Raw genomic sequence first — 20764 nt, 5'->3', positions numbered from 1 at the left:
CCAGAATTTCATATCCAGCCAAACTAAGTTTCATCAGTGAAGGAGAAATAAAATCCTTTACAGATAAGCAAATGCTTAGAGATTTTGTCACCACCAGGCCTGCCTTACAAGAGACCCTGAAGGAAGCCCTAAACATGGAAAGGAACAACCGGTACCAGCCATCGCAAAAACATGCCAAAATGTAAAGACCATCGAGGCTAGGAAGAAACTGCATCAACTAATGAGCAAAATAACCAGTTAATATCATAATGGCAGGATCAAGTTCACACATAACAATATTAACCTTAAATGTTAATGGACTAAATGCTCCAATTAAAAGACACAGACTGGCAAACTGGATAAAGAGTCAAGACCCATCAGTCTGCTGTATTCAGGAGACCCATCTCACATGCAGAGACATACATAGGCTCAAAATAAAGGGATGGAGGAAGATCTACCAAGCAAATGGAGAACAAAAAAAAGCAGGGGTTGCAATCCTTGTCTCTGATAAAACAGACTTTAAACCATCAAAGATCAAAAGAGACAAAGAAGGCCATTACATAATGGTAAAGGGATCAATTCAACAGGAAGAGCTAACTCTCCTAAATATATATGCACCCAATACAGGAGCACCCAGATTCATAAAGCAAGTCCTTAGAGACCTACAAAGAGACTTAGACTCCCATACAATAATAATGGGAGACTTCAACACTCCGCTGTCAACATTAGACAGATCAACGAGACAGAAAGTTAACAAGGATATCCAGGAATTGAACTCATCTCTGCACCAAGCGGACCTAATAGACATCTATAGAACTCTCCACCCCAAATCAACAGAATATACATTCTTCTCAGCACCACATCGCACTTATTCCAAAATTGACCACATAATTGGAAGTAAAGCACTCCTCAGCAAATGTAAAAGAACAGAAATTATAACAAACTGTCTCTCAGACCACAGTGCAATCAAACTAGAACTCAGGACTAAGAAACTCAATCAAAACCGCTCAACTACATGGAAACTGAACAACCTGCTCCTGAATGACTACTGGGTACATAACGAAATGAAAGCGGAAATAAAGATGTTCTTTGAAACCAATGAGAACAAAGATACAACATACCAGAATCTCTGGGACACATTTAAAGCAGTGTGTAGAGGGAAATTTATAGCACTAAATGCCCACAAGAGAAAGCAGGAAAGATCTAAAATTGACACTCTAACATCACAATTAAAAGAACTAGAGAGGCAAGAGCAAACACATTCAAAAGCTAGCAGAAGGCAAGAAATAACTAAGATCAGAGCCGAACTGAAGGAGATAGAGACACAAAAAACCCTCCAAAAAATCAATGAATCCAGGAGTTGGTTTTTTGAAAAGATCAACAAAATTGACAGACCACTAGCAAGGCTAATAAAGAAGAAAAGAGAGAGGAATCAAATAGATGCAATAAAAAATGATAAAGGGGATATCACCACTGACCCCACAGAAATACAAACTACCATCAGAGAATACTATAAACGCCTCTACGCAAATCAACTAGAAAATCTAGAAGAAATGGATAATTTCCTGGACACTTACACTTTCCCAAGGCTAAACCAGGAAGAAGTTGAATCCCTGAATAGACCAATAGCAGGCTCTGAAATTGAGGCAACAATTAATAGCCTACCCACCAAAAGAAGTCCAGGACCAGATGGATTCACAGCTGAATTCTACCAGAGGTACAAGGAGGAGCTGGTACCATTCCTTCTGAAACTATTCCAATCAATAGAAAAAGAGGGAATCCTCCCTAACTCATTTTATGAGGCCAACATCATCCTGATACCAAAGCCTGGCAGAGACACAACAAAAAAAGAGAATTTTAGACCAATATCCCTGATGAACATTGATGCAAAAATTCTCAATAAAATACTGGCAAACCGGATTCAGCAGCACATCAAAAAGCTTATCCACCATGATCAAGTGGGCTTCATCCCTGGGATGCAAGGCTGGTTCAACATTCGCAAATCAATAAACGTAATCCAGCATATAAACAGAACCAAAGACAAGAACCACATGATTGTCTCAATAGATGCAGAAAAGGCTTTTGACAACATCCAACAGCCCTTCATGCTAAAAACGCTCAATAAATTCGGTATTGATGGAACGTACCTCAAAATAATAAGAGCTATTTATGACAAACCCACAGCTAATATCATACTGAATGGGCAAAAACTGGAAAAATTCCCTTTGAAAACTGGCACAAGACAGGGATGCCCTCTCTCACCACTCCTATTCAACATAGTGTTGGAAGTTCTGGCTAGGGCAATCAGGCAAGAGAAAGAAATCAAGGGTATCCAGTTAGGAAAAGAAGAAGTCAAATTGTCCCTGTTTGCAGATGACATGATTGTATATTTAGAAAACCCCATCGTCTCAGCCCAAAATCTCCTTAAGCTGATAAGCAACTTCAGCAAAGTCTCAGGATACAAAATTAATGTGCAAAAATCACAAGCATTCTTATACACCAGTAACAGACAAGCAGAGAGCCAAATCAGGAATGAACTTCCATTCACAATTGCTTCAAAGAGAATAAAATACCTAGGAATCCAGCTTACAAGGGATGTAAAGGACCTCTTCAAGGAGAACTACAAACCACTGCTCAGTGAAATAAAAGAGGACACAAACAAATGGAAGAACACACCATGCTCATGGATAGGAAGAATCAATATCGTGAAAATGGCCATACTCCCCAAGGTTATTTATAGATTCAATGCCATCCCCATCAAGCTACCAATGAGTTTCTTCACGGAATTGGAAAAAACTGCTTTAAAGTTCATATGGAACCAAAAAAGAGCCCGCATTGCCAAGACAATCCTAAGTCAAAAGGACAAAGCTGGAGGCGTCACGCTACCTGACTTCAAACTATACTACAAGGCTACAGTAACCAAAACAGCATGGTACTGGTACCAAAACAGAGCTATAGACCAATGGAACAGAACAGAGTCCTCAGAAATAATACCGCACATCTACAGCCATCTGATCTTTGACAAACCTGAGAGAAACAAGAAATGGGGAAAGGATTCCCTATTTAATAAATGGTGCTGGGAAAATTGGCTAGCCATAAGTAGAAAGCTGAAACTGGATCCTTTCCTTACCCCTTATACGAAGATTAATTCAAGATGGATTAGAGACTTAAATGTCAGACCTAATACCATAAAAACCCTAGAAGAAAATCTAGGTAGTACCATTCATGACATAGGCATGGGCAAGGACTTCATGTCTAAAACACCAAAAGCAACGGCAGCAAAAGCAAAAATTGACAAATGGGATCTAATTAAACTAAAGAGCTTTTGCACAGCAAAAGAAACTACCATCAGAGTGAACAGGCAACCTACAGAATGGGAGAAAATTTTTGCAACCTACTCATCTGACAAAGGGCTAATATCCAGAATCTACAAAGAACTCAAACAAATATACGAGAAAAAAACAAACAACCCCATCAAAAAGTGGGGAAAGGATATGAACAGACATTTCTCAAAAGAAGATATTCATACAGCCAACAGACACATGAAAAAATGCTCATCATCACTCGCCATCAGAGAAATGCAAATCAAAACCACAATGAGATACCATCTCACACCAGTTAGAATGGCAATCATTAAGAAGTCAGGAAACAACAGGTGTTGGAGAGGATGTGGAGAAATAGGAACACTTTTACACTGTTGGTGGGATTGTAAACTAGTTCAACCATTATGGAAAACAGTATGGCAATTCCTCAAGGATCTAGAACTAGATGTACCATATGACCCAGCCATCCCACTACTGGGTATATACCCAAAGGATTATAAATTATTCCACTACAAAGACACATGTACACGTATGTTTATTGCGGCACTATTCACAATAGCAAAGACTTGGAATCAACCCAAATGTCCATCTGTGACAGACTGGATTAAGAAAATGTGGCACATATACACCATGGAACACTATGCAGCCATAAAAAAGGATGAGTTTGCGTCCTTTGTAGGGACATGGATGCAGCTGGAAACCATCATTCTTAGCAAACTATCACAAGAAGAGAAAACCAAACACCGCATGTTCTCACTCATAGGTGGGAACTGAACAATGAGATCACTTGGACTCGGGAAGGGGAACATCACGCACTGGGGCCTATCATGGGGAGGGGGGAGGGGGGAGGAGGGAGGGGTTGCATTGGGGAGTTATACATGATATAAATGATGAATTGATGGATGCTGATGAGTTGATGGGTGCAGCACACCAACATGGCATAAGTATACATATGTAACAAACCTGCACGTTATGCACATGTACCCTAGAACTTAAAGTATAATAAAAAATAAAAAAATAAAAAAATAAAAAAAAAAAAAAAAAAAAAAAAAAAAAGAACTCTCTAGTTCTTATATGAAATTGCTAGAATATGAGATATTTCATATGAACTTTTAATTCTAAAAATAACCACAAAAGTTAGATAATATTATCTCCGTTGTATAGATATGCAACTGTGCCTTAGAAAAGGTAAGACTTGTTTAAAGTCACAGAGTTAATAAGCATCGAAGCTGTGATTCATATTCAGATGTGTTTGGTTCCTCAAATAACATTTTTTCCCCAACCATGTTGTCCCTGAAACATGACAAAAAGAATGTTTTATGTGTATGTGAAAATTGCTATACATTGTCTCTAATTTCTGGATTTCTTAATGTTCTTTTTCTTCTTGTACTTAGACTTTGAACAATTTAATTCACTTAATTTGGACTGGCAAATTCAAATGGTGAATGTTACCAAAGGAGATGTTAATTGATCTACAAACATTGCTCATGGTAGGGAGATGGGAGAGAACACAGGCTGGAGAGACTTCGTCTGCTCACTTTCTTCTTGTGGGTATCTAAAATAAGGATTTCTGGGGCAGACAGAGATGTGACAGTATATAGCAGGCTGGGGAATTGCTGCAGAGCATTCAGATTTTAGAAGTATTTAAAAAGTTAAAAAAAAAAAAAAAACTATTGCATTTATACATGGACAACACAGCTTTTCATTAAGCACTGGGGAGACTATCAATCTTGGCACCTGCTTAACAGGAATAGCAAGCTAAAGTGGAAAGTTACCAGAAGGCGCTTAACCTTAAACTGTTTGCCTCTTAGCCCCAGCAGCAAAGCAGTACTGAGTTAAATCCCCACATTTGTGTAAACATTTGTTCATTTCAGAGGCCCACTTGGTTACATATATTTCCTCTACTACATTTCTACGGAATCTATTCTGTTTATTCTTCAGTAAACTCACTTAGAGTCTTAATACTACAGATAACCATATAATTTGAATTCCAGTCTATTGGACCTAATGTACAAACTACCGCTATTACTGACAGCTTCTATTATTAAGGGCCAGATGTTTTGCCTCATAAATTTTTCTCATTCAGTTCTCATGAGAACTTTATAAAAAAAGACATTTCGTCTTGATTATATGAATAGGGAAACCAAGCATATGAAGCTAACAGTAACTTGCTCAAGGGCACTGAGTTAAATTTACTTAATGGAATCTAAAATAATTTAGGTTCCTGTGCCCCTTCAGGAAAAGGACAGTGTCAAATTTTTATCAACAGGCCTAGTGCAAAATCCGATACTCAATAAAAATCTGTTTATTGAATAAATGAATGTTTGACTCACAGCCATATTCAACACTGATTTAAGGTATAGTCAATTATGCTAAAATAATACATCTTATACAAATTAAAACTTTTAAAAAGTGTCATTTTGAAAATCTATTTTTAAAAAAATTTCAAATATAATCACTGACATAAAGTACACATATGTATTATTGAAAGCTGAATCATCCTTATGCAGTTAAAAATATCAATTGCTGAACAACATCTGAGGCGCCAGCTATAAATTGTGAACAGGTAACACAAATGCCTCTCTCACAAACTTTTTTATTTAAAATTATAAGCTGTTAGGCCTTTTATTAAAAACAAAAATTGAGTAGGAAACTGGATATTTAGTATTAGAAAAGATAAGATTTTCACCATTATAGAAATAAGCATATACATTAACATTTTGGTATAAACTGTGATTACCAAATTACAATGTAAGGGCTCGATTTGCTTATGCTATTTCTATCACACTCATTTTTCAACGTTACATATTCTGAACAATTCCAGATAAGGACCAGCTGAATTGTCTTAGTTCAAATGGAGTGCTTTCTATGGGCCCTAATCTTGTACAGCCCCTTGTTTCTTTAGTTCTGTCATCTTCCACATAGAAGCATTAGTGTTTCAATTTGCTTTTAATTTCTAATACAACCTGGACTTTCAATTATGTAAAAATCTTAGAACAAACTGGCTAAAGAGCTGTTAACAGTATCATTTTATGTCAGAGGTATATTCTATAGACCACATGAAAAGAATTATTTATTGCAAATCTTAGTGATACTATACCTTTATTGAATCATCACTATGAAAAATGTGCCCTAAATTTCTAAAACTCAGTTTCTAAATTTCTAAAATTCAGTTTCTAAATTTCTAAAACTAAGTTTCTAAATTTCTAAAACCAAGTTTCTAAATGTCTAAAACTAAGAAAAAATCGACAAGCTTCATGATATATTGATTCTTCTCCCAGATTCAAAAAATATATAGTATTCAATTGAAACAAAATATGAATTTTCTGTTGTATATTCCACCATTTGCATCTTTATTATAATAATATCACAATTGGGGCTTACTAATATTTTAAAAGGTGTTTTGAAATGACAAATAGGCCCTGTAACAATATTTGCTTCTCAAAGGTATGCAAGAAAACATGAGGAAAAAGTGATTAAGGTTCCAAACAATATTACAGATATCTATATGCAAATGGGTAAAATATTATATTCTAAGAGAATGTTTATACTTAATATTTTCAAAGATGTTTCTTGGGAACAAATCAAAGTTCTCTGTCAGTGGCATCATGTTTTATCTGATTATTTGCAATGGTTGGCAAAGGTAGAATAAGAAACTAAATTAACACACTATAGAGTGACTAAAGACTAAACACTAAATATCAAAACCCAAAACCTTGTAATTATCAATAATGACACAATAATGACGAGCAGGAAAAGACTCAGTAGTTATACTGCCACTGTAGTATTGTATCAGATATTTCACCAGTGAAAATAAGATATTTATTAATGACATTAAATTAATGTAACTTATTTAATACATTGCAAAAATTATGTTAAAAAATTAATCTTCCTGTTCAGATAATGTTTCTTCCTCGCCTAATGTGATGGTTAATATTGAGTGTCAACTTGTTTGGATTGCAGAATGCAAAGTATTGTTCCTGGGTGTGTCTGTGAAGCTGTTGCCAAAGGAGATTAACATTTGAGTCTGTGGACTGGGAGAAGCAGACCCACCCTCAGTCTGGGCGGGCACGATCTAACCAGCTTCTAGCATAAAAGCAGGCAGAGAAAGAGCAGCCTTGGTGAATCTTCTGGCCTCCATCTTTCTCACATGCTGGATACTTCCTGCCCTTGAACCTCATACCTCAAGTTCTTCAGCTTTTGGACTCTTGGACTTAACACCAGTGATTTGCAAGGGGTTCTCAGGCCTTTGGCTACAGACTGAAGATTGCACTGTCGGCTTTCCTACTTTGAGGTTTTGGGACGCGGACTAGCTTCCAGATTCCTCAACTTGCAGATGGCCTATTGTTGGACTTCACCTTGTGATCCTGTGAGTCAATTATCCTAATAAACTCCCCTTTGTATGTTCATTTATCCTATTAATTCTGTCCCTTTAGAGAACCTTGACTAATAAACCTAACAGAAACCCAATGGATCCAATGAAATTGGTCAATTCCTGAATTTACTTATTTTACTAATCTTTAATATTTTCTTTTAGGATCTAGATCAAAGGTATATGTTGTATAAGTACAGGTTTGTCACATTGAAAACTTGGTGACTATTAAAAAATACTTACCAACTGGCTCCTTCTGATTCTGAAACAGAATCTTGCTATTACTGCCATCCATATTTGCCATGTTAATTGTGTTTCCATCGGTCCAGTAGAGTTTTCTTAATTCAAAAGAGATATGGATTGAAAATATTAGATGTAGACCTACTCACTGAGTAGAAATATACACTCACTTTTTCTTCCTACATACATGATTGAATATTTAGCTAAGACTATAGTAAATTATTTTCTTTGTTAAGTAATTCATCAATATTGAATCCTCTTGGCTCTGAAGAAATCAGATGCAACAGAGGGTAACAAACTCATTTCTACCATTGCTGTTGAAAGCACTAGAGAGAAAAGAATCTCTTTTAGCTCTATGTAAGCTCCCTTAAGGGTACAAGGTGACCATCCAAAAGATTGAAGAATCTGATCTACATAGCAGTGACCATGATACTAACATGCTGTACATGAATTTTTAATCACTGGCTTTCAAAATGAAAGTAACCACTTTCTCCTACATCTCTTTTTATTCAGAACTGTCATTTCTTAGAAACATAAATTAATGAGATCTTACATATGTCACAGATATGTATGTTGGTGTAGGATATATATAATCTCCAGATAATAAAACTCTAACCAGAAATCTCTTTTACAGTTTCCATATTTAAATTTTTTTACTCTTATGGCTGATATATATATATATATCCTCTGAATTAAATAGTGTTTTTATATAAAATCAGAGCAAAAGTCTCTGAAATTTTGGAAAAGCTTAAAAAAAAAAATAATCATACTTTACCCCCTGACTGGGTGAGCTGCAAGACACTGTGGCTTATCGATTCCATGGATAATTGAGGTTTTCAAAGAGCCATCTAGCCTTGCCACATTAATTTGCGTTTCATCATATTCTGAGCTAATCCAGTATAAATTACGTGACACCCAATCCACTGCTAGCCCTCTGATACTCTGAATATCTATAAAACAGGAAAGAGAAGATTTAAAAGTGAATGAAGGTTTTCATTGTATTGGCTCTCCAAGTAGTTATTTTCTATCTGAGGGAAAATGTAATTTACACTTTAATTTGTTAGCTAAAATCACACAAGATTGTAATCTCATTCCCTTATCAGCCCTTCTTAAGGCATGAATAATCATTAATGTCTTACTGCAGAGCTATTTGAAAACCTGAAGCAACAATTAGCATTGAAATTACACTAACAGTCAATGATTCACTAGTAAACACTTAGGAGCAAACACAGGCAGCAGTCTTATGAGCCAAGGTGACCAAAATTCAAAGTAGAGTAATAGCTTCTCCAGTTGGTAGCACATCTTTCTAGTTAGGAGAAAGTACTTGTGGGCCATCAACAAATGGGCTATTTTATGTTTTAAGTGCCAAGTTGTTACTAAAATGAAATAAAACAATTCAACTTTCCTAAAAGAATCACCAGAGTTGAACATCTTTCTTTTTTTTTTTTTTTTTTTGAGACGGAGTCTTGCTCTGCCTCCCAGGCTGGAGTGCAGTGGCCGGCTCTCAGCTCACTGCAAGCTCCGCCTCCCGGGTTCACGCCATTCTCCTGTCTCAGCCTCCCGAGTAGCTGGGACTACAGGCGCCCGCCTCGTCGCCCGGCTAGTTTTTTGTATTTTTTAGTAGAGACGGGGTTTCACCGTGTTAGCCAGGATGGTCTCGATCTCCTGACCTCGTGATCCGCCCGTCTCGGCCTCCCAAAGTGCTGGGATTACAGGCTTGAGCCACCGCGCCCGGCCGAACATCTTTCAAAACAGATAATTAAGAGGAATTGACTGAGAAGAGAAAATCCAATAAAATCATTTTAGCATTCCTTCAACGTGGATTTTGCAGAAAATTCTGAAATCGAATTAAGTTTGGATTTGTTACAGTCAATATAAATATTTGGTTGTTATTCCTGTATTATTGAATTAGACACCTTTTAAAACAATTATGGAATTTAGGCTTAAATATAATTGCACATTCCAACTTTCACTTAAAAATTGCACCTTTTCAAGAAAAACAAAAATAAAGTGTTATAAAGGATGAATGCAGAAAATCTTTTCAGAAATATTAACATATAAAGTAGTCCAGTTTAGTGTCCAATTTATAGCATTTGATTACCTTAATTTTGGTTTATTTTATAAAATTTTAATATTTTCTAGCATTCTGTACTTACAGAGTTCTCTAGACCACTATTTCTCAAACTTACAAGACATCTGGAGACTGTTAAAATAAAGATTCTAATTCAGTAGTTCTGGGGAGAGGCCCAAGATTCTGTTATTGCTCAAGGTTGGTGATTCCAATCAAAACTTCTGAGCAGCTGCTACTTAGTTCTAGTCGAATTGCTCTATCTCCCATTTTTATTCTTTTCAGAAGAAGCCACAAAGCTAGATTTTTTTAATGTGAAAGTGGAAACTCCAGATCTGTAAAGTATGCCAACTAGTTCAAAACATAAGACAGCAAAACAAGATGTGGGGGCCTGGCAGTTCTGAGTCAGCCGTAAAGTGCAGTATTTGAATGATAGGTTTCCAGCTTACATTTCCATGCCAGAATCTCAACTGAGCCTACCTTGCTGCTCAAAAATCCTTTTAGTATTTCTAAGTAACTATTAATCACAATTGCCTTAGAAGATATTACTCGTGTTTCCGGTTCTCTTCAAATCAAGAACCCTCTCACTCTGCAAATTACTTTTCATGATTAATGTACAGGTAAGTTGGTGAATTTCAAATGTAAACTTATTTCTCAATCTTAAACTTCACATTTCTTATTTTTAGTCATCCTCAACCAGTTTTATTTTTTTTTTTTAGACAAAAGTAATATATCACTTCCTTAAAATTAAACCTGCTACATCTTATATATATTTATTTCCCTCACTCAGAATCTTTATTCCTTCTTCCCCTTCTTTCACTCTCTGGAATTAATTGGTTGCTGAGAGGCTGTATTGATGTAATAAGAATATTTGGGTTGATGTTCAGGTTGAGTGCCTATTTTTGTCATTAATCAAGTCATTTAAATGTCTTTTAGTCTCTTTTCTTACCTGTGAAATGGGCTATAGATAACACATAGGATTGTTATGAATATTATAATGTATTAGATAATGTGTATTTATGCAGCCTAATGTAGGGCTGAAGAATATTTTGTCAATCTAAGAACTTAATATGTTCTGCATTTTACCTTGGATTGTTTGGTATTGGCAAAAATAATAAAATAAGTTTCTATTTCCCCTAAAATACTTGTTCTTCAAAGTTGTTTTTGTTTGTTTGTTTGTTGTTTTTGTTTGTTTTTGTGGTGGGAGGTGAGGGGTAAGCATTGTCTCTGCTGCTCAAAATCCTTTTATTCATTTATGATAGACTCTTAGTAATATGGCCTGGAGAATATATTCCACTCTTAAATTGTAAAGCACAGCCAAATGAAAGCCATAAATATCTATTTAGTCTTTTGTCAATTCTATAGTTCATGCTCTCTCAAATCTCTTTCCAGCTTTAATATTACAGTAGTATCCAGCATTTCCTCTTCTAAGCAATTGATCTATTTGCTGCCAGGTTATTTTTCTGACTACAGAGCTTTGAATCATGACCTTCACTTGCCCCAAAGTATTCAATAGCTTCTAGCCACCCAGAATGTGATGTCTAAATTTCTTAGTTTGCTTTTCCATATAGTGTGACTATAGCCACAGTACTTTCCCAGTCTTATTTCTCACTATTTTTAACCAAATGCTTTACACTTTAACCATATTAATATGTTTTCAGATTTCCAGATATTACCTGATCTTTCCACACTATAGGGAAACTATTTAGATTTCATAACCTACTCCCATCACCACTTGCCTGAATTTTATTCATAATAGGCTAGCTGATCAACATCATCCCTTCAACCACAAAACCCTAATCATGTCTCTTGTTTATCCCAGCTGAAAAGAGTTTCTCCATCTGCCTAACTTAATAGAACTGTACCTGGTCGATCTCTTTTTACCTAATGTAATCATTACTTTGCTGATATATAACTACTTTCACATACGCATTTTGAGGGCAGGCTCTTTGCTACTTTGTCTTTTTGGCCCCTCTCCCCAACTGTATACAACATTGCCTTCAACATAAATATTTTTAATGAATTCCCCAACTGTATACAACATTGCCTTCAACATAAATATTTTTAATGAATTCATGAATAAATTCATGAACTACACAATCTAAAATTTTAAGAGTATGTGAACTAAGCTAAAAAAAGTCAAATATGTCTATGTTGAGGAATATGCATTTAAATACATACTCAAGCAATCTTATTTTTTTTTTCTTTTTTCTTTTTTTTTTTTTTTTTTTGAGACGGGGTGTTGCTCTTGTTGCCCAGGTTGCAATGTACAATGTGCAAAGTGCAAGGTTTGGCTCACCAAAACCTCTGCCTCCCGAGTTCAACCAATTCTCCTGCCTCGGCCTCCCGAGTAGCTGAGATCACAGGCATGCGCCACCATGCCCGGCTAATTTTTTGTATTTTTAGTAGAGATGGGGTTTCTCCATGTTGGTCATGCTGGTCTCGAACTCCCGACCTCAGGTGATCCACCCACCTCGGCCTCCAAAGTGCTGAGCCTAATTAGGCGCCCAACCTAATTCTAATTTTTTATTCTTAACATTTTTCTCCCACCAGATTGAACTTTCTAATTATCATCTTTATGTCTAAAAGAATACTCTTGTTTTTGGCTATCAATCACTAATTTCCACATTTGGTTGTTGCAGAGTGCTCTAGTAAACTCATCATAAGCGTATGAGGGGAAAAATAAAAATAATTATATATTTCATATTTTTCTCTTTTTGGTAAATATATTGAAATAATAAATTCTAGGTCTAACGTTTGTTAAGTAAATCAGAACAAGACCTCTGAGTATGTTTCTCAGGAAGTTTAATTTTCCAGTCCTGGAGTCTCTCATTTCTGGAACTGAGACTAATCGTAAAGTATATTCTGAAAAGCCCTTTATTGCCACAAAACTGATGCATGACAAATTGTAACTTTTAAATGCATTGTCGAGATCATAAGACAGACAGGAAAAACTCAACATGCTAACATACACTCACACGTTAGCTAAAACTATCAAGGAAGACAAAATGGGATTATAGAAGCGGGTGCAATCAGAAAGGCAAATACTTGCACTGAGAATGGAGAGCTTCATGGAGTATAAATTACTCAATGTAAGAGGGTTCAGTCCTTAAACTTACAAAGAATGCGTGAGCTAAATAAGAGTGATCTTCTGGATATAGACACACCCTAGTGGACTCACACTTCCCATTAAGTTCATCCTGAGAACAAAAAATAATTAAAACACACACAAAGAAATGAAATATAAGAGAATAGTTAAAAGAAAAATAAACAAAAGATCCGAGCCTCCAAAACCTACATAGTCATAGATTATTATCTGTAGGATAAAGACAAGGTGGAATATCTTAATGGCATAAATGATGCTTTGAATAATAATAAGTGCAATGATTCCTTTTAAAAGATTCTCTTGGAAGCATGAATACCAAAAATAACGTGATATTAAAAAATACAATATAAAAAAAAATTTTTGAATGTGTTAAATAGCAGTTTAGGCACAGTTCAACTAGAGAATTAAAAAACAAATTGAAAGAAGTTAACAGAGTTAGCACAGAGAAACAAAGAAATTAAGTGAGTTAGAAGACAGACTGAATAGTCCAGCACATTTATTAGAGTCCAACACATAAATTAGAGTTTACAAAGTATAGAGTACAAAGACTGAGTTAGAGAAAACAGGATTTTTGAGGATTTCTTCCCCCTGGACTGATGAAAGACAGGACCCCATAGAAGATACAACTCTAGGTAGCAAAATACAAATATTCTCATGAGGAAAAAGGAAAGATGTCATAAGCAGCTAGAGAGCAAAGAGACATCACCAAAAGAAGAATGACAATTAGAAAAACAAGGGGATTCTCAATAGCAATAGAGGAAGTCAAAAGATAGTGGGATACTATCTATCTACAAAGGAATGACAGAAAATAGCTCCCAACTTGCAGTTTTGTACTGAAGAAAATTATTTTCAAACTATTTGCTCCAAGCTACTTACAGCAAATAGCTCATGTGGGCAATATATACATTAAGAAGAGCTTGGTGTTTTAGGACACGTAGAATGATAAGGCTGGCAAATTATTTCTACATCCCCTCAAGAACGCTTGAACCCGCTGGGCGCGGTGGCTCACGCCTGTAATCCCAGCACTTTGGGAGGCCGAGGCGGGCGGATCACCAGGTCAGGAGATCCAGACCATCTTGGCTATAACATGGTGAAACCCTGTCTCTAGTAAAATACAAACAAACTAGCCAGGCGTGGTGGCAGGCGCCTGTAATCCCAGCTACTCGGGAGGCTGAGGCAGGAGAACGGCGTGAACCGGAAGGCGGAGCTTGCAGTGAGCTGAGATCCGGCCACTGCACTCCAACCTGGGCGACAGAGTGAGACTCCATCTCAAAAAACAAAAAACAAAAAAACAAAGAACGCTTCAACCAAGGAGGTAGTGTTTGTCTCAGAAAAGTATCTGGGCATGGTGGCGGGTGCCTGCAATTCCAGCTACTCGGGAGACTGAGGCAGGAAAATCGCTTGAACCGGGAAGACGGAGTTTGCAGTGAGCCGAGATCGCGCCACTGCACTCCAGCCTGGGCAACAAAAACAAAACAGGGGGAGGGGAGCGGAGGGGAGCGGAGGGGAGCGGAGGGGAGGGGAGGGGAGGGGAGGGGAGGGGAGGGGAGGGGAAAGACAAAACGAAAAGAAAATGGCCCACTTGAGAAGAAAATAATGGGAGATGATAGGCACAGTTAATTTCTTTGGGGCCCAATTTTTGAAGCTGACCCCACATTAGATTCAGACTAAGGAAGATAAGAAAATAAAGTCTCTCAAGAAAAAGACCAATAGAGAGAAGGCAGTTAAGTGAGAAAATACAGAGACCCGCAGTGCAAGAACTAAGAGAAAGGTTTCCACAGAGTCATTCATGGAATTTCTAAAAGATGAAAGGATAAAATGAAGTACAATTACTAGTGGGATTTGAGATCCTTTGATGAGTTCAGAAGCTAAATTGTCAAACGTTCATCTCAAGTTTTTCTGCTAATAGAAAGATGTATCCATCTTTAACAAAGTTTCATTCTGGAAGAAATTGAAAGGCAACATTATTCAGCCCATGGGGTAAGTCAGAAATGGAATCATCCTTGAAAATATCTATTCCTCAAACTTTATTATAACCAATTGATTGTTAAGTTCCTTTATGTTCTTACTCTTTGATATCTCTATAATTTGTCCATGTTCCTCCATCTGTATTTTCCCCACCCTAGTCCCGGCTTCTGGTATCTCTTACTAGATCCACTGTAACAGCCAACTAACCTGTCTCTCAGCGTTCACTGCTCATCTACCCCCAACTCGTAGAACTCTCTACTAAACACAGTAAAGTGGCCTCTTCCAAAGGCAAAGCTCATCATGTAGTCACACCCTCCCTGAAGCACTTCCTTAATTCCCATTATTTTCAGAATTAACACAAACATTAAATACTTGTCTTATAAAGGTTGGCATAATTTGTTGTCTATTTCGTTAGATCTTTCAGCCTGTACAGGTACATCCCTCTCATTCTGTGCTGCCTACCATTCAGTATGTCTTGACTCTCCTTAAGTTTGTTACTATATAATGCTCAGGCTGGGCGTGGTGGCTCACGCCTGTAATCCTAGCACTATGTGAGACAGAGGCAGGTGGATCACAAGGTCGGGAGTTTGAGACCAGCCTGGCCAACATGGTAAAACCCTGTCCCTACTAAATATACAAAAATTAGCCAGGTGTGGTGGTGGGCGCCTATAATCTCAGCTACTCGGGAGGCTGAGGGAGGAGAATAGCTTGAACCCTGGAGGCAGAGTTTGCAGTGAGGCAAGATAGCACCACTGCACTCCATCCTGGGACAGAGCGAGACTCCATCTCAAAAAAAAAAAAAAAAAAAAAAAAGTTCCAATATTTTTCAAAATGACTGAATGTGTACTTATTGCTCCTAATGAGTATATGTATGAATTATTAGTGAGAAAACATTATTTCTAAAATTTTGGTTGATAATTGTGAATAGAATCTGCTAAATAGAAATAAGTCTTGATGATTTTCTCAATGATAAACTCACCAAATTACTACTAGATACCAGTTCATAATTAAAGACAGAAAATTGTCTCCTATTTTTTTTAAGATAAAACATCTTTTGATCTTTATAATTCAGAGCCTTTTGGGTAATATTAAATATTTATAATAAAATACTTGAACATTTTTCAGTCAGATTTTGGTGAATTTCTTGAGGGAAGACCACCTAACTGATTGTCAATCTTGGGAGACACCTAATGTCCTTTACTTGGAGTTTCAAGGAATATAATGACATTTCATCAGTCATTGTTCTTATTTTTAATCGAGTCTAACAATGATTATCCAACCACATTTCCCCCTGCCCTTGTAAAAAATTCTGAACAAAGAGGAAATCTTTGCATTCACTTTTTTATAAAGACTGTTGTTTTTTAGCAAGTTTGAAATAAATATTTGAACAAGCTTATAACCAAACCATTCAATAATTTTTTTTAACAGTGCTAACCTGAGATCAGAAAAGAGCTAGCTTAAATACAACTGTATTTCAGTGGTCAAATACTCTCAGATCTATTAATGGTACTCAAGCTAGCCTTCTAGTATTGAAAAGGATTGTGAATAAAACCTGCACTTCCTATTGCCTTCTTTATGACATTTACCATTGCTCAAATATGTCTGACTTTAAATTTTCAATAGACTTTAAAGCATAGGTGTTTGATGCATCTATATGGATTGGTGATTACTCTTTTCTCCATCCCCTTCCAAATCCTTCTACCAAATTTAGGTTGAAGAGAAACTGTGTCTTTGGATATTCAGTCATGGCAAATAGTAAGTGCTCAACAAAGACACATTCAATAAGAGAATAACTGACCCAGAAATCACAATATGCCAAACTTTAAGCAAATATTAGGATAATTCAATACTAAAAATTTAGAACTCAACCATGATGTGTACACATATGTCTCACTTCAGCTATGTTCTCTATGTTGGGACAAGTTACTGCTATTTTTGTAATGGTTAGGTGAACAGCATTCTCATTCAACCTGCTGGGTCAGGAAATAGGAACAGTTTTCCTGTTTTGTTTGTTTAGCCTAGATCTATAAAAATATGTGCAAAGGGAAGTTGTTTATAAGCTTAAGTAAGGGAGGGAGGTTGGGTGTGGTGGCTCACGCCTGTAATCCCGGAACTTTGGGAGGACGAAGTGGGTGGATCGCGAGGTCAGGAGTTCAAGACTAGCCTGGCCAAGATGCTGAAACCCCATATCTACTAAAAATACAAAAAAAAAAAAAAAAAAAATTAGCCATGTGGGGTGGGGGGTGCCTGTAATCCCAGCTACTCAGGAGGCTGAGGCAGAGAATTGCTTGAACCTGGGAGGTGGAGGTTGCAGTGAGCCGAGATCGTGCCACTGCACTGCAGCCTGGGTGACAAAGTGAGACTCTGTCTCAAAAAAAAAAAAAAAGATAAGCCAGTCCTTCCTAATATCCTATATTTTATGTATGCAAATGTAACTATTCCTCCATCAGCAAAAAAGAGGCTTTAAGTCTGTTTATTTAGACACGTAAATTTTTTTAAATTTTTGTTTTTTTACTTTTTTGGAGGGATGGAGTTTTACTCTTCTTGCCCATGCTGGAGTCCAATGGTACGATCTTGGTTCACTGCAACCACCACCTCCTGGGTTCGAGTGATTCTCCTGCCTCAGTCTCCCAAGAACCTGGGATTGCATGTGTGTGCCACCACGTTCGACTAATTTTGTATTTTTAGTAGAGACAGGGTTTCACCATGTTGCTTCAGGCTAGTCTCGAACTCCTGACTGGGCCCCTCAAAGTACTGAGATTACCGCCATGAGCCACAGTACCCAGCCGAGAAATTTTAAGGTGATGTGTTCTGAAGTTTTTCTTCACATGAATGTAAATTTCCAATTATCATTCTGCTCTGTGCAATTTAATTATAACATTCTACAATTGTAAGGATGTAGCATATTATTAAATATCTAACCAATTCTAACTTTCAATTAACAGCATAGAGTTGAGTAATAGAGAAATAATATAAAAGACTTGTGATTATTACAAATTGAATAACAAACATTTTTAAAGTTATAACATGTACAAATCTTTTACCTCTTGAAATAACAGTTTCTAACCCAGTTCCATTAATAAAAGCTCGTTTAATGGTTTGTGTTTTAATATCTGTCCAATATAAACGTTCCTCAGATGCATCGAAGTCTATCACAGTAACATCATCAATATCAGGAACTGTAAATGCCGTGATAAAGTTAAAATATGGATTGTCAATATCCACTCCTCTGATTTCAGAACGTCTTGCATAAAGAAGAAATTTTTTCATTTCTAAAAAAGAAATAGAAATTGTTTTTCTCTTATGAAGTTGGCAAGCTTGAAATAGTCTAGAAATTCTAAAATATTACTTGATTTAATACATGTTAACTCCTGAACATCATAATCAATACTTGATGGAAACAATGAAGTAACAATTTATCTATTTTAAATTAAGGTATTTAACAGAAACAAATGTAAAATGAGTTAGAAGCCTTACATCATCATTTTTCTTTGGCTAGAAACACCCAGATATTCTCAGTAATCAATTCTCAGTGACCTTAGAATTTCAAAGTTGCTAAACTACATAAACTCCAAGTGTCAAATACCATATTTGTACTTTGTACATAATTACAATATTGTATTCCATGACAAGATTTTGAGGGACTCCAAGAACAGTTTTTCTATACTGTCTTTGAATAAGATAAAACTAAACATGCTATTAGAAATCTCGTATATATTTTTCCTATAAAAATTAGGGCTCAAATAATTTAAAGCATGCTTTTAGTGTAATTTTTTGTAAATTTGTGATAACTAACATTGTGAGGCATTATATCACTTTTACTTCCATAGATGCCTTCCTTGCACTACATTTGTAAAATATCAGAGCAAATAGAAATAGTAGTTACAGATATTCTATTTTTTTTTTGTTGTCTTAGTTTATTGGTGTTCGGATACGTTATTATTATGTAAATTAAAACTACATGTACCTAAATGCCTGACTTAAATTTTGGTATTTTTTTCTGTACTTAAAATTAAGTAATGTTTTGCAAATAAATACAATTATTAACAGAAAGCAAAAATTTTTATTCACAAAATTTATCTTTTTTAGTTCAAATGCATTGTTTAAATGTGTGGGTTTTTTTTTTTTTTTTTTTTTTTTTACAAATTTTTCCAAGTTATATATTTTACTTCACTTTTTCCCCTTTCGAGTTGATAATTCTCTACCAAATGATGCTAGAATGACTTTAGAAGAGCAGATTAAAGCTGTTAAGCACCTCTTTGTTATGCAGGTTACCTACATCATCATTTTCTGATAATGCACTTTCACTTAAAAATCTTCCTGTTTTGCAGAGATAAATTCTGCTAACGTATCAAATAAGAAAGTAGCAAGAAAAAAAATGAATAAGGTAATAAATAACAAAGTACAACATGTCACATATTTAAAGAATTTGTCAGTTTTCCCCAGAGCAGATGAATAATCAATAGTGGCTAGAAATCACCACCACCTAAAATATTTTTGAAAACAGAAAAAAAACTTCCTCTGTTTTAATATGAGTAAAATCTGAATGCTAATATAATTTGAGAGAATTCAATTTTATTTTTATTTTTGATTAGAACTATAAGAAATTTACCATAGCAGGTCTTCTTGTCTGAAGAAAGCTTCATCAAGTGGGGGCATGCACATGCAGCGCTCCTATTGTGATTGATTAGACACATGTGAGAGCAGGGGCCTTTGCCGTCATTCGCTGCACAAGGATTGGGAGCTGCAATTACACAGTGAAATATGAACAGTGAAGAAGGAAGGATGTATTAGGGAACCTCTGAGGTTGACAGGGGTTATTCACCTAATGATTCAAAGTAAAGCTTCCTACATAGAACCCATTAGTAGGGTGATTAATATGACAATAATAGACAATCATACACAGGAATTACATTAATGAAAACATTATTTCAAAGATAACTAAGAAAACTCCATCAATTCTCTCTCAGACAAATGGCATGCATCCTATTGCTTAGAAGTAGTGGCCGGGTGCGGTGGCTCACGCCTGTCATCCCAGCACTTTGGGAGGCCAAGGCAGGCAGATCATGAAGTCAGGAGATCAAGACCATCCTGGCTAACACCGTGAAAACCCATCTCTACTAAAAATACAAAAAATTAGCTGAGCGTGGTGACACACACCTCTAGTCCCAGCTACTCAGGAGGCTGAGGCAAGAGAATCACTTGAACCCGGGAGGCGGAAGTTACAGTTCTTGCTTTGGCACACCACTTTTAAATGCTTCCTAGGAAACTGCTGCTACATATATACTTTTCCTTCAAATGCATGCTCTTCTTCAGATGAGGCCTCTGTGAAGAAATGTCTGCCTGCCTTCATGATTAAGTCATCTACTTTGTTACTTTTTCTGTATTAACTAATTCCATGGCTAAGGATTGCTCCACTTGTACATACTTACTCAATTCCCTTGTATAAATAAGTTATGATTTTTCAAATTGAGAACAGAATATTAAATTTTGCAGCTCAATGTCATTCTGTGATGGCATTGAATGTCTTGAGACATTTTGAATTTTATGTTTCTTGTTCTGTCATCATGTCTTTTGGATAAGATTTTAATTTATCTAGTATATTTAATCTTATTTTTATAGAGCCTATCTAGTAGAAAAATATCATTAGAACTAGGCTACTAAATTGAAGGCAGAAATGAGTTATTCTCGTAGCCCCATCAAGAAAA

At 36.1% G+C, this 20764-nt stretch overlaps 1 protein-coding gene across 1 annotated transcript in view; it reads right to left on the bottom strand.

The window, feature by feature from the left end:
• The window catches only part of LRP1B (LDL receptor related protein 1B), a 2016348-nt gene that overhangs the window by 650970 nt on the left and 1344614 nt on the right, over nt 1–20764 (bottom strand). Inside the window, exons 28-31 of the mRNA XM_030916410.1 lie at nt 19669–19800; nt 18101–18328; nt 8690–8864; nt 7918–8012 (exon numbers count right to left, since the gene is read on the bottom strand). Coding sequence (XP_030772270.1) covers nt 7918–8012; nt 8690–8864; nt 18101–18328; nt 19669–19800 — 630 coding nt within the window. The remainder of the gene's footprint in view (nt 1–7917; nt 8013–8689; nt 8865–18100; nt 18329–19668; nt 19801–20764) is intronic.

The sequence above is a fragment of the Rhinopithecus roxellana genome, chromosome 14, assembly GCF_007565055.1.
Source record: "Rhinopithecus roxellana isolate Shanxi Qingling chromosome 14, ASM756505v1, whole genome shotgun sequence".
Classification (NCBI taxonomy): domain Eukaryota; kingdom Metazoa; phylum Chordata; class Mammalia; order Primates; family Cercopithecidae; genus Rhinopithecus; species Rhinopithecus roxellana.
The sequence above is the reverse complement of the archived record's forward strand: the minus strand, read 5'-3'. Positions and strand labels throughout refer to the sequence as shown.